Source organism: Theobroma cacao, chromosome 3 (genome assembly GCF_053813885.1).
Source record: "Theobroma cacao isolate CCN51 chromosome 3, ASM5381388v1, whole genome shotgun sequence".
In the NCBI taxonomy this organism is placed as follows: Eukaryota; Viridiplantae; Streptophyta; class Magnoliopsida; order Malvales; family Malvaceae; genus Theobroma; species Theobroma cacao.
The window spans coordinates 36,426,740-36,441,532 of NC_142641.1; the positions used below are offsets into that span (position 1 = coordinate 36,426,740).

The 14,793-nt window shown below is 33.7% G+C and overlaps 1 protein-coding gene across 1 annotated transcript; it reads left to right on the forward strand.

Annotated features, from left to right (window-relative positions):
- The first annotated feature begins 4,490 nt into the window (after nucleotides 1–4,490).
- LOC18605155 (protein MICRORCHIDIA 7) lies at nucleotides 4,491–14,221 on the forward strand. Its single transcript, XM_018118441.2, is given in 21 exon segments — nucleotides 4,491–4,620; nucleotides 4,821–5,317; nucleotides 6,167–6,241; nucleotides 6,373–6,407; nucleotides 6,494–6,572; nucleotides 6,958–7,050; nucleotides 7,147–7,231; nucleotides 8,049–8,124; nucleotides 8,839–8,967; nucleotides 9,301–9,399; nucleotides 9,509–9,610; nucleotides 10,320–10,481; nucleotides 10,572–10,667; nucleotides 11,272–11,323; nucleotides 11,397–11,508; nucleotides 11,636–11,709; nucleotides 11,841–12,211; nucleotides 12,706–12,800; nucleotides 12,894–12,981; nucleotides 13,294–13,416; nucleotides 13,698–14,221. Coding segments are annotated over 20 exon segments (2,499 nt in total). The 5' UTR covers nucleotides 4,491–4,620; nucleotides 4,821–4,854; the 3' UTR covers nucleotides 13,788–14,221.
- Nucleotides 14,222–14,793: the final 572 nt, after the last annotated feature.

A 14,793-nucleotide genomic window follows, 5' to 3' on the forward strand; every position in this document is an offset into this window, starting at 1 on the left:
TAGTTAAACCAAAACTCAAACTCAATAGCATGTTAACCCATGAAAGCTTTGCCCAAAATCAAAAATTGAAAAGCCTGCATAGCAAAAATACGTCGGAATTCCTGTGTTTCATTTTATTTCTTTCTTTTTAAAAATGTTCCAAAGTTGCGGATTTCCTTTTGCCGTGGCCTGTAGGCCCATAGCAAGAGTGGGTTGAGGAGGATTCGTTTATCTATCGGTTTGAAGTAATGGAATATGTGCCTAAAGTAGGCCTAGATGTAGATTGCTGTCCAGCTCAAAGATAACTCCATGGCATGGCCTCTATGAACTTTGCCTTCTCCTGATTTGAAAAAGTAAAACAGGAAAAATGCTTTTGTGAACGTTGAAAAGCTATGAAACTAAATGGCACGAAGTACGTAGAAGTGGCAATTTATCCTACCCAAAAACAAAAAGGCCAAGCACTCTTTTATTTGGTCACATTGCACGGATTTAAACGTTTCGGACGGCAAAGCAATTCTATTGTTATAATATAGTTTTGTTTACGTTAAGTGCCGTTGAAAGTTTGAAAATAAATTTAACCTTAATTTTAAATTCTCAATAAATAGTTAAACAAATCAATAGAAATATTATAAGATTCCACGTTTAATAGAAAAATTTTGAGAAGTACTAATTAGAAGAAAATGCCATGATCAGCGCAAGGGCTTAATAAGTAAGATCCATGCGATCCAAATAAGCCTCATACACTAAATTCAAAACATGTTAATATGGAAATGTCTATTGAGATGCCATGGACCAAGGCATATCGAGATGTCTCACAAAATAGTCAGATGCACTAGAGTGTGCCCAAACATTCGCATAATAAATATTCATTACATATCGAGATAATATGTATTAAACATTTGCCAAAGTATAAATGTGTTCCAACATTGACAAATACAAAATATGACTTGACTTAGATAATAGTGCGAATTAAAAAAAAAACAAAGTCTACTGAGATGCCATGCACCAAGGCCCACCAATAAAGTGGATGGAGACCTTTTCTCTTAAGGTGAATCAACAAGTTATGCATATAAAAACACAACAGAATTTACATGTGTGAATTATAAAAACACAATGAATAGATATGGAGAGGGAGAACATTTAATCAAATATGCAATCTCATTTTAAAACTCAAATTCTCATAGAAATCAGGTAATGAAGTGCTGTAAACACTATTCAAATAATTTTAAATATATACAAATACTTTTCGGAGATTATTTAAAATGACAAAGCTAAAAAATATTTAAAAATATAAATCTTTTAAAAATATTTCTTAGGTATCGATATTTATTTCATGAGTATCGATACTTTCTAAACAGAATGTCTCCTGGGCATTTTAATTGCTGATATCGATAATTATGTCAAAAGTATCGATACTTATTACACAGAATATTTATTGACTTCCACGTATCGATGCTTATTCTCAAGATATCAATACTTATAATACAAAATGTTTACTATACCTCATTCAAGGGGTATTGATACCTTATTTATATTTTTCAAATTTCAAGCCAAAGTTTTCGAAGTTTGACTCCCAACAAAAGACCAACCATCCCTCTACAGAAACACTTAATTCTTAACACATAATAAACCATTCAATATATTAAAATACAAATTCATTCGGCTTTTAACACATAATCAAGCGAGACTTAATATCAAGTATAAGATCTAAACAAAATAAAGTCATTTCAAGGATTCCAAGTCACATTTATCAAAATTCACATTCTTTTGGAGACCTCTCTATAGTTCTGAATCAGACCAAAGATATATTAACCCATGGAGTAATGTTAAAGTCCTCAGTACCTAGGATAATATAAAGAGCACGCATGCCCAATAAATAAACATGTGTCATAATCCATCTCACATGACTAGCATTTACTCTTTACAAGCTAAGAGAACAGATATTGTGCATAATGACTAACGTAATTGTTGCTAGCTACAGAATACTTAAAGAGGCTCCATTAACCATCAAACACAAAAATTATTAGGCGAACACATTCACCCATCCATAATAGCATACTAGGACATGCACGCATACAATGTCCTTAACTGAAATTCATTTATCACAGAAGGGCAAACCTTATGTGTGGAAAAATTAACAGTTTAACACCTAATCTTCTTCTTAATCACACATCCATTGTATAAGCAACCTAAATTCATAATAATTTCATCTTGGTGAACTTGCTGTAACAAAACCAAATGAAAACCTAGCATTTTAGGGAGAGAGAAACGGAATTTCAGAGAGAAATAAAAGCTGTAACTCAAAACCAATGCAGTGGAAGAGTGGAGAAATTGAAACCTTATTTTAAATAAATCTAGAACTTGAAAATTAGTGTTGGAAATTTCAAGAAATCGTGAAAGAATGTGAAAAAGTAAAGAAAATGATGTGAGATAGAGAGAGACAGGAAAAGAGTGATAACAATAACAAAGTTTAACTTACTAGAATTCTGCTGCTTCGCTCCAATAAAACGATAGACGAGAGGCCATCCATCTCCGACTTTATAAATCAGATTTCACTCCTTGAAAGGCTCTATTTTATAATATCCCAATACCCAGATATGTCAACTAATTACAACCATTATTGACACTCTAATAAAGTATTAGAGGGCTTCACACAATGAGTAAAATCAGACAATAAAACCCAAATTAAATCTAAGTCTGCTTTAAAGCTTGCTAACTAAAAGCGTTCATCCCATATTTGTAGCCATATTTAGACTCGACGTTTGTCTCTTCTCATTAGATTGGATAATTTTGAATAAGACATGAAAAAATACAAGATTAAATAAGTTAGTATTTAATCTTATCATATTTTATGTCTTAAATCGAATTGATACGGTTAACACATGAAAATTTCATATATATATATATATATATATATATATATATGACATGTTTATCAACTCGTTAAAATTAATAGTTAAATATTATTTTAATCTTACTTAAATAATTTTAAATAATTATTTTAAAAAGTTTTTTGAATTTCATAAAGATAATAATGCAATAACGCCCAAACCCTAATTTCATAAGCTAATGTTTTAAACTAAATTTTACATTTTATTTTTTTTATTTTGATCCAATGTTATTAATATATTGTTTCTATTTCATTATTAGGTTTTATGACACCGGAATGATGTGATATTGACGAGCGAGTTTTTAATTTTAGTTTTGATGTTTGGAATTGTTCATGGTTGATAATGTGGTTAATGATATGCATTTAGTTATAGTTGAAAATTTAGATGTTATTATTATTTTAAGGTTAAATGTTAATCTTGTATTTTATTAGTATGATAATAAATTTTATGTATGTTATTTATATTAAATTTTATTATATTTGATGTTATTATTATTTTATTATAATTTATTTTTATAATTATTAATTTTAAATTTAAATAATAAAATTATTTTTAATTATAAATATTTTAATTTAATCGTATTAGAAAAAAATTATGTTTAATCATGTTTATTAACATACTGCTTAGTATAAAAAATTTTGATATATTTAATAAACATGTTAATCGTGTTGTGTAGTATTACACAGTTGTTAAATGTATCTGTACGTGTTTTTAAATATTGATACGAATAATTATTTATATCGTGTTTAAATTTAATTTTATCGTATTTCGTATTTTAATCTTATCAATAAGATTAAGACACAAAAATACAAATTGCTAAGTCTAATTCCTCACTATGACTATCTTCTCCCACGGTTGTAACAAACAACGAAAACCAATCCATTGTCCATCCCGGAAAACTTATGCCATTAAGCATGGAAACCTAAACTAGCCATAGGCACCCAAATTAAGACACAAAAATACAAGAAAGCTCAACCCCATCAATAGTGTAAATGAACAAGCTAACAGCAAAATTAAAGAAAAGAAAAAGCTTAAACCATTTGCTTCCAATCCTAATTTCTTAAAATCCAAACAAGAGAAAGCTAACCCACCCCTCTCTCGTCTATCCTTGCCTCCCTCTCTGTGCTAATAGCATATGAAAATAATAAAGGCTCATACTTGCTAAACTTCATGTCATTGGAATCATTCCTGCAAAATCAATTTGAATTTCCACGATATAAAATGCTTTTACAATCAATGTTGGTCCTTTCACCAACAAAATTATGCACGCAACCTAATGTTACCATTTGCTAAACTGAAATTTATTAGAGAAGGAAAAGTAATATAAAATACCCAAGATGTAGATTGAAGGATGAAAAGATCCATAACAAAAATGAAAAGCCATTACAAATAACGGCAAAATATATACGAAGCAAAATATAACGAAATAAAATAGTATTAGCAGGTATTCAAATAAAAATATTTGAAGATAAAACAAGACTCTACCTCCATTAAATTCCGACATTTAAAAAAAAAATTTAATTGTGATTAATTAATTATTACAAATCTAACTAGGATTAATTAACAAGTAATAAAGTTAAACTTGTGTAGGATTCTACCTCTCTCTCTCCACTCTAATAAAACAACCAGCCAACATATTAATTCAAAACAGAAACAAGAGGCCGACCGTTCCTCTCCGACGAAATTTCACCTTTCGACTGGTTCAATATACACGAACACAGAAGCCAACTTCTACAAGCAAATCCCAACGGTATACATTCTATTTTGTTTTCTTTCTCTTTCACTTTTTTTTTTTTAAAAAAAGATCAAAGGTTGTTCCACCAAGCAAATATAAGAATTTTTTTTTTCTTTCACCTTTTTCAAATCACGCATGCAAAAGCGGTTAACGAATCTCGAAAAATTGGATCTCTTTTACCTTTTATTGAATTATTTTTTTGTTTCTTTTTTTAGAATTTCGGTTGTTTTCTTATTTGGCTGCCAATCCATGGACGTTCGCGTGAAGGAAGAGGTTATGGAAACGTTAAGCGCACAAAGCCGGAAAACGAACGGCGTAGTACGGGAAATACCTGCCTCGGTCATCGAGCTGAGCAGCAGTAGCAGCGAGTCCGACTCGAGCGACGACTCAGACGATCCGGACGAGAACGATAATGCAAACGGCGCCGTTGCTGGAGAGGAAGCACTCGAAGGTATTGCTTTGAAGAAGAGGAAAGTGAATGACGTTGATTTTGTGCTGCCGCTGGGGTTTTTGGCTCCTCTACCGCCGGATGATCCTGCTCCTGTTCCGTTGGCCTCCGATATGGCGGTGGTGGAGGTTCCTGAGACGGAGGGGCCGCCGGAACCGGCGGCAAGTAAGAGTTTGAGTTCGAGTTCGAGCGTGCTTTGCAAGCAGTTTTGGAAGGCTGGAGATTATGATGGAACTCCTCCTGCTGATTGGGATCTATCTTCAGGTATTATTATTATTATTACTATTATATTACTAAATGTCTTTCTTTATTTGTCTAGATCAGTTGTTAGTGTGGCTCACTTGGAACTGAATGATAAGTGTTGCTTGCAAGGGATAGTAATGTTAATTTGTTGCCAAATTTGGAACCTGGAAACAAAAGTATTTTGGGTTTTCTTTTCTTTGCTTTTGCAATTTTTTAATTTTTTATTAATATATGTTATTGTTTGCCATTGGAAAATGAGAATCTGCGAGTTTTGAGCAAAGTCTTAGTTTGTGAGGTCTCTGCATTTGCAATTTTGTATTGCTGTATGAGATATGTTTCACCTCTGCCTGGCACTCTGTTTTGCCTTTTTCAATGCTTGATTTTTTGCTATTTATTGAAAATTTAATCTATTAATTTAATCATGTGGATCCTAAAATTTGATGAACCCTGTGTGAAAGGTTTCCGAAGGATTAGGCTCTGTCAGCCTGAAGATATTGAGAATATCCAACTTGGAAATTTTATGAAAATTGATTGGAACTTGCAGAGATTTTGCAGACTTCCAGTTGCGTTTATTTTGTTCAATTTTCACAGGGAGGTTGGGTTCAAATAGGCAATGGATAAAGAACCCTTGCATATAAGTGTGTAACACAATTCCAAGTTCCTTCTAACTTGACATTCTATATGTATCATACCCATGCTCATCTTAGGGATAGTTTTTCCTATCCCTACCTATCTCCCTCTCTCTTGAGCATTGCATTTCTTGCTTCCTCGTAATGCATCTATTGGCTCAAATCTCATGTTGAGCTCTGTTTTTTCTTTGTATATTGATGTTGTGCGATGCTTCTGTCCTATATTTCTTTTGACTTGTAGGTGGCATGGATCATGTCAGGGTTCATCCAAAATTTCTACATTCCAATGCAACAAGTCATAAATGGGCTTTAGGAGGTAGAGTCGTCTAACCTATGTATATATCTTTGCTATGCATCGCAGTTGTTCTGGCTAGATGACTAGAGCCTCTTTCCCTTGTTAAAGTTTTCTTGTTCTTTTGACTATGTACATTAATCCTACTTCTGCAGCTTTTGCGGAACTTCTGGATAACTCTTTGGATGAGGTACTTGATGCCACCACTCTTTCAATTGTGTAATACTTCCTTTCTTTTTTCCAAATTTTACAATTATTTTCATTTTCTTATTTCAGGTCTGCAGTGGAGCTACATATGTTAATATAGACATGCTCAAAAGTAAGAAAGATGGGAATAATATGTTGCTAATTGAAGGTACCACACTGTTGCTCATATTTATTTTTATTTGTTATGGTTATTCTGGCTTGTGTCCTTTGCTCACTCTTCCCGTGTACTTACACATAGAGCATATTATTTTGGCTACTTATGTTATAGTTCATATATATCTTTATTTGTTATGAAAACATTATACTGTGGATGGGCTAGAAAGGTAATGTCATACTGTTACTATCTGCATTTTGAGTTTTCTGATTTCTACATGTGCTACTGAAAATAGTTATTCTATTTAACTAGATTTTTCACCCTTTAGTAATGTTGTATGTATAATGTTACATATTTCTCTGGTCTTCAAGGAACCATGATTTTCATTGTTGTGTTGATAACATAATAAGTTTTGGATGTTTATTGCATTTCATTGTAGATAATGGTGGTGGGATGGATCCTGATAAAATGCGTCAGTGCATGTCTCTTGGATATTCTGCAAAAAGCAAAGTAGCAAACACCATTGGACAATGTAATTAGTAATTACTACTCTTTTGGAAAAGATACTTTATAGTTGCTTATTTCTTCCACATAGAAAACTTATTATACTTGTATTCCATTTCTACAGATGGCAATGGATTCAAGACTAGTACCATGAGGCTTGGTGCAGATGTTATTGTATTTTCCCGGTGCTGTGGAAAAGATGGAAAACAGTTAGTCTTTCTTAAAACTTTCTGGGCTAGAGTAATCTTTGTTAATTCAATTGTTTATAATAGTGTCCTGCATTGCTGAAGTAAATGCTTATTTTTATTGAAATAAACATTGTATTTCATCCTTTGTTTTTTCGGCAACGAGTTAGTTTCAGTGGTTGTAAAGTCTTCCTATACATGTTTTCCTCATTATCATAGATTTTAAATGTTTATATTGAAAGAAGAATGAGGAATATATATATATATATATGTAGATTACCATCCTCCCAAACACCCTCTAATTAAAAAAGGGGGGAAATTATAGAAGAAAAAAAGAGCAAGAGAGAGAGGTTAGGAAAAGGCTATCTGCTGTTTATTTACTTTTTAACCGTTACGATATTATATTCAAAGTTGTCATCTTCTTGGAAAACTATTATGAAGTCAGTTTCCAAATCAATTTTCAAACAATTTTCTTGGTGAGACTGTGTTTTTGTAGTAATCTTCCCTAAGTAACTCTTTCTACTGGCACTGACAGATTGTTGTAGTAATTGGGGATGTATCTTTAGCTTATAGGCCATGTAAATGTTCCAAAAGTGTGGTGCTTTGTCTGGCAAGTCTATTTATAGGGAATAGGTTTCTATAATTTTAGAAAAGCTGTTCAAATCTTTGTGGTTTTTTTTTCTGCTTTCCATGCATATCTGCTATCTTTACCGTATTATATGTTTTGTTTTTATTTTTGACATACCAAATGAACTCTTCTGCCTCCTCTTTGAATTACCTTTTAATCTTTTTGTTTTTGTCACCGCAAAAAAAAAATTGAATTGTCGGGTGTTTTTTTTAGCCCCACACAGAGCATTGGATTGCTGTCCTACACATTTTTGACAAGCACAGGAAAGGAAGACATTGTGGTACCAATGGTAATGTCAACTAGAACTTTGTATTGTGTCTTTGTGATGAGTATACTGGTGGTCTTTATTATTGCATTTGGAATGGGGTCTGCAAAGACAAACATAATCACGATTAGGTTTAAACCCAAGCAAATATAGGTTCAATAAAATAGAATTGGTCTTATCTCTTAGGTGCAACTTCTGGTTTCATCAACATGCAAGCTTGAGAGAATGTTAAGATTTGTCTTTGATCTTCTTTTGCTCTATCCTGACCCCTTGAAGCATGTCAGTTTTTATATTCATAGCTTCTCTTACGTATAATTTTTTTATTCAAGTTGCTTGTGCTCCAGACATTATGCCTTTCTTCACCTTGCCTTGAATGAAATAAGTTACCAATTCATTCTACTCCGTACTATGGAATTAATCAGTTTTTGCTCAATGATCCCATTTTCTCTGTGAGGATGTACATTTATGGTGTTGCTCCTATGGGTGCTTGCAAAAAACAAAAGATTAGATAATCTGTGCTTAAGGGAAGTGTGTTCTGTCGTGCATTTGCCTAATGTAATACATGCATGGGATCATCATTTACTTTAAGATAGAAAATGAAAAAGGAGAATTGGGGAGATCAAGTTTCGTATATATTTCTGCGTTGCTTAGTTTGTGATGTGCTTATAGTTGGTAAGCTATTATGGAAACTATGCTCTGGTTGTGCACTTTAATCATTATGTGGATTGAAATGAGCAGCTAGACTATGAATGGCAACAACGAGAATGGAAGAAGATAATACGATCTACTGTCAGTGATTGGGATAGAAATGTGGAAACTGTAGTACAATGGTCTCCCTTTTCCAGTGCAACTGACCTCCTTCGTCAGGTAATTCTGGTTCTCCTCTCACAACTTTACTTCTAGTTTTGGTTCAAAATATTGCTTTTCTGGGTTTAAAAAACTGTCTTGATGAGCAAAAAGAAATGAGCACAATTTGATGTCAGTAGAAGGATAATTGTTGAATAAGTGTTGCAAAAGTAGTTTGCTCAACCTCTCTTCTCTTTGGTTTGCATTGTTATCAATGTATTCCCCTAGTGTCATCATGTCCATTGTTTTGTAAGTTATCAATTTGGTACTTGTCTGTTAAGCATGAATCTTCATTATATTTAGTGCTATTCTATTGTTTGATTGTGGTAAAAAATTTCCTTTTCCTGCATGTAGTTCAACCTGATGAAAGACCATGGTACACGCATTATTATATATAATCTCTGGGAGGATGACCAAGGGCTATCGGAACTTGATTTTCATGCTGATCCACATGTATGCCTCAGATATCCTGGATTATTATTTTCTTTTTTACTATTAAAAATTTTTCCTGTGAACAGAATGTAGGTTTGATGTTAAATACGTGGTGCATTATTGTTGGCAGGATATCCAACTCAGAGGGGTTAACCGTGATGAGAAAAATATACAAATGGCAAAAGAGTGTCCAAACTCTAGGCACTTTCTGACATATAGACATTCGTTGAGGGTAATTAACATCATTTAACAGTTTTTTGTGGCAGAAATTTTTATTTTTTTCCTTTGATTATGGCCGTTTGTGTTTGATGATGCCTTAGCTGTAAGTTAGCTCTTTAGACAGCCATATCTAATTGCTTTTAACTTTTAGCTATTATCAATGGAAAGGAGAATGTACATTATTATGTTGAAATGTAAAGTTAACAAGAGGAAGAAGAGATTTGAAGGAAAATAGAACGATGATTAAGAGAACTACTCAACTTGAACGCAGTGGGGTAATTTCATGAGGGATTATTGCTAAGTTGGATCAGAAGTTTAGGGCTTATTTTGTTCTCGAAAATGTTGTATAGTTTCCATCGTCACTTTTACTCTAATTATGATCTGTCAAATAAGATAGATAACTAAATTTGAAGCACTTGTTTTTATGTATTATCGGTAACTTGAACAATTTCAAATTGTTGTCGAGTTTTCTAGAAAGTTAGAAAACACAGGTTTCAAAGTTTGGTTATTTACTTAATTATATACTGGAGATGGAAAATGGAAAAAATTTTCCAAAATGAAACCTGTTTTTTGTTGTTACTTGGTTCAAATATGTGGAAGATTTCTAAAATACTGGATGCTTTACTTGCCTTCTACTGATTTTGTGCTGAGCTTGAAACAACACATTTATTTTTTGCTTCTATTATTTGATTTTCAGTTAATTTTTGGTGTTCACTCTGCAGAGTTATGCATCAATACTTTATTTGAGACTTCACCCTAACTTCAGAATAATTTTACGTGGGAAAGATGTTGAGCACCACAACATAGTTAATGATATGATGCTGACTGAGATGGTAACATATCGACCAAATCCCAGTGCTGAGGGGGCCCCTAAGGATTTGAATGTAATAAATATATAATACCATTATTTTTCGTGTTCGATGTACTCTGCTGTATGCTTGTCTGATGCTGGTTTCTTGCATTTTTATCATCAGCTGGCTGCTGTAGTGACCATTGGTTTTGTGAAAGATGCCAAACATCATGTTGATGTTCAGGGTTTTAATGTTTATCACAAAAACCGACTGATCAAGGTTTGCTTTCTGTTTGCTTTGAATACTGTGCCTCTAATGCTTATACAGTTATATTCCTTTTTCATAAATGTGCTCATTTCTAATTTGCACCATGTTTTCTTTCTTGCACTAATCATTATCTAGGTCCTCCATGCCTGGTTAATATGTTTGACTTGATTCTGATGAAAAGAAGAAACTTTTTACATTTTTCTGGCACCTTGATTTGTGATCTATATATGTTGAAATTTACTTGCTAGGAGATCACCATTGCTTGTTTAGTGAGTTGACTAGTTGTTTGTGATACAACCAGAGGCATTTGTTTTGCTCTAACAATGGTTGAAACTTGAAATTATTTTTACATTGGAGATTACATTTCTTTCCTTAGTTGACTTTTTGTTCATTGATAAAGTTTGGTGCTTGTTAATTTTGCTTGGAAAACAGTACTTTTTGCCCAACTTCTTTTCTGTATTATGTTAGTTCTGCTTGTTATAGTATGTGATAGGATGCTTTTGCCATTTGTTTTACTTGCATTTTTTTAATGGAGCATCCAGTGAGAGCATCAATATTAAATATATATATATACACAATATTCTTGCCTAATTCCTTTCTTTACCCACTTCTCCAGCCTTTTTGGAGGGTTTGGAATGCTGCTGGGAGTGATGGTCGTGGGGTTATAGGTACTTTTCCAGCATTGGAGACTCCTAGAAAGTTTACTGTTTTATGTTCTAATACACTTCCTTTTTATGACAGGTGTTTTGGAGGCTAATTTTGTTGAACCAGCTCATGATAAGCAGGGTTTTGAGCGTACAACAGTTCTTGCAAGACTTGAAGCACGACTAGTACAAATGCAAAAAACTTACTGGTGTGTTGTTCCACTCTAGTTATACCATTGGTAACTATGTTACTTTGCTTTTAACTGCTGCTTCTGGATCCCAGAAGTTGTTTCCTTGTTAAATCATTACTAATGACTTTTGACTGCTTAAGTTTAGGTCCACCAATTGTCATAAAATTGGCTATGCTCCACGCCGTAATAAGAAAAATATAGATCAGTCTTTAGGCAGAGGTATGCCACCTGATCTCTTATTTCAATAATTTGCTCTCTCTTTCTCTCTCTCTATTTAAAACTTATGCATTGTTGTGAATGGTGAACCATAAGCCACTCCCTTGATCTCTTCATACTTTTTTATACTGTAGATTCTTCTCCTGATCATGATTCACAAAGACCTACTCGATCGAATAAGAAGAGTACTACTTCTAGCAGCAAGAGACTCTCTTCAGACTCAGACAAGTTGTGTTCACCCTCAAATTGGAATAAAAGAGGAAAAGAATGTCAGAAATTTCCTGAAACAGAGGATGGTGGACATGTGTTAAGAAAGGGTGATAAAAGGAAAAAGACACCAATAGATAATAGTACAAAGGACCTCACAAAATCAGGAAAAAGTTTAAGGTCAATAGAACCATCTTCCCCATCTACAGAGAATGTCAGTGATGATGTGTGTGAGGTCTTACCTGAGAGACTAGCTAATGGCAGCAGTCAAAAGTTTGTTACTCGATCAAAGTCAAAGGTTGTTTTTTCACTTAGCTTATCTTTAGTTCAAGTTTTTGTTTTGCAGCATTACTTGGTTAAAGAATTTGATGAATCTTACATTTCCCATTTGCATTTAAATTTTCACCTCATTGCATATGTTACTTCTACACCACTTTGAAACTCCTGCCTTTTAGGGTTGATTGAAGGAGATTTTCTGTAGAAATTAAAGCTGCATTGGAATCTGTAGTCCTGGAAGATGGCCAATTTAATTTAAGTCATTGAAGCAAGTAGATGCTTGGGAAAAAAAATTTTCCTGTGGGTCACTAAATGGGTGCTAGTTTTACTGTGTTATTGGCAAATATTATAGCAATTAGCCTTTTGATGGTTCTAGCCTGTCTCTTTCATATATATATGTGCATGTGCATGCATTTTATTTTTGTGTTGAAGTAGTTTATCGTTTGCAAAATGATCTTTCTGCTCTGTCGTGTGTGTGTGTGTGTGTTATAATAATCACTTTTGCTCAAATAGCAGGAGTGTGGTCTTAATGACACCGAGCTTCGCCATTCAGAAACCAATTTACATGGTCTCGAGCTGTTGAAACAGGAGAATTGTGAATTGAAAAAAAGGTTTTTTTTTTCCCTTTCTAAAACATATCTATTAGACTTTATGGTTTTTGCTCTGACCTGACTTTAATATATAAGATCCTATTCTTTCTGTAGATTAGAGAAATATGAGGGAAAGCGTCAATGTGAATTGCTCAATGATTTGCAGCAAGAAAGAAATCGTCGTGAATCACTGGAAATTGAGGTAAGCTGCCTTCTCCAGTCAGAATGCCAGGAATAGTAGGAATTTAAGTGACAATAAATTTAGTTTGTGATTTACTTGATAGTTTGCTCGTATTAGTGCTCTGTGGTTAGCATGTAAACATGCTTTGGTAAAATTGTGAGGGTTATTGCCATTGGTATCTTGAGTAATTGTTGTGACTTGGAAGATCACTTGATTGGTTTTATGTTTTGCACGAATCCCTTTGACCTTCCCATTTCTTTAATTGGTACTGATAAAACTTATTTTTGTTGGTCTGTTACACTTATGTTAATTTCTTTGGTATCATTTTATTAGCTGAAAGGGGCACAGGAAAAAATTGAGCAACTGAACTTTGAACAAGAAAGTCTCATTAACATATTCTCAGAGGAGAGGGATCGAAGAGACAAGGAGGAAGAGAACTTGAGAAAGAAGCTAAAGGTTGTATTCTTTTCACTCTCTTTCTTCCCTATCCTCCTATTGCTATTGCAGTTATTGCATTTATTTGCTCATTTGAAGCTTTCTTCTTATTTAATTTTCTTTGTGGAGTTATACTTGACAAAGAAGCTGAAGGTTTCATTCTAGGGTCCCCCTTTCTTCCCCCACCTCTCTCCTATGGCTAAAAACACCTCAACTTTTTTTCTTGCATTTATCTCTTCATTTTTGATTTTTTTCCCCTGGATGGGACAACTCATTTACATTGGGAATGGTTGGTATTGTAGGACGCATCCAATACCATCCAAGAGTTGGTTGACAAAGTTAAGTTGCTGGAGATGATGAAATCTTCCAACTTCTAGCCAGAACCTCGATAGCCCGTATAGCTCTATTTTTGGTGGCAACATGTTTTCACTTCCGGCTAGCAAACAATGATAAGCGATTCATGAATTCTGTCATCTGATGCGGTGTTGGGGTAAACAGCAATTCTTTTTGTAACTTGGACTAGGGGTAGCTCCATATTCTCTAACTTGGCTAACATATTAGTAGAACCATTATACAGGCTTTTCTTGGTGGTTGTGATCGGTTTATGTTATGTAAATGTGGAAATTCCGAGGGCTTAGATGCACAAATCAATTTTTGTTTAACTTGGTGTCATTCCACATATTGGCTTGGAATTGTATAAATTGTAAATTACGTGTACAATATCTTGCCATGATCTGTACTCCATGAAATTAATTAGCTAAAATTCTCCCTGGTATGGTACGACAGTTCAATGGTGGTACTACTAGAGTTATCCTTTACAAAGAAAGATGAGAAAAGAAAATAAATTAAATGATAAAATGAAAACAATATCCAGGAGCATCTAATTATCTGTTTCAAGGGAAAAGAAAGGTTATTTTCATACCTTTTTTTGTACTACCGCTGTCCCTTATTTATTCCCAACTCTAATCCAAAATTCATTTGCATGGTAAAAGATGATAACACACGCAATTACGTGATCATAATCAGTTAAGAAAAAAAAAAGTAAAAATTCAAATGGACTGAAATCCTATAACATTAGCACTCCCAAGTGTCCATCATAGGTGCAAGGGACCTCTTAATTATTATAAATTTATCACTATTCAAAAAAAAATTATTATAAATTTATCTTAATATTCGTCACGACTAGTTCACTGCTCTTAGGTCACAACCGTGATCCTCTCTACCGAGTGCAGTCTGCTAATAAATAATATATCAGCAGGTATGCATGTCTGTTGCATAAAGGACGCATGGTTTGTCGTGAAGTTGGGTCATTCGTATTAGTAGTCGTGGTACTTGGTTAAAGGGCGAAGAGGCTGCTGCAGCAGCAGCGACAAGGGTGTTCGCTAGTGGCAGGCCGCA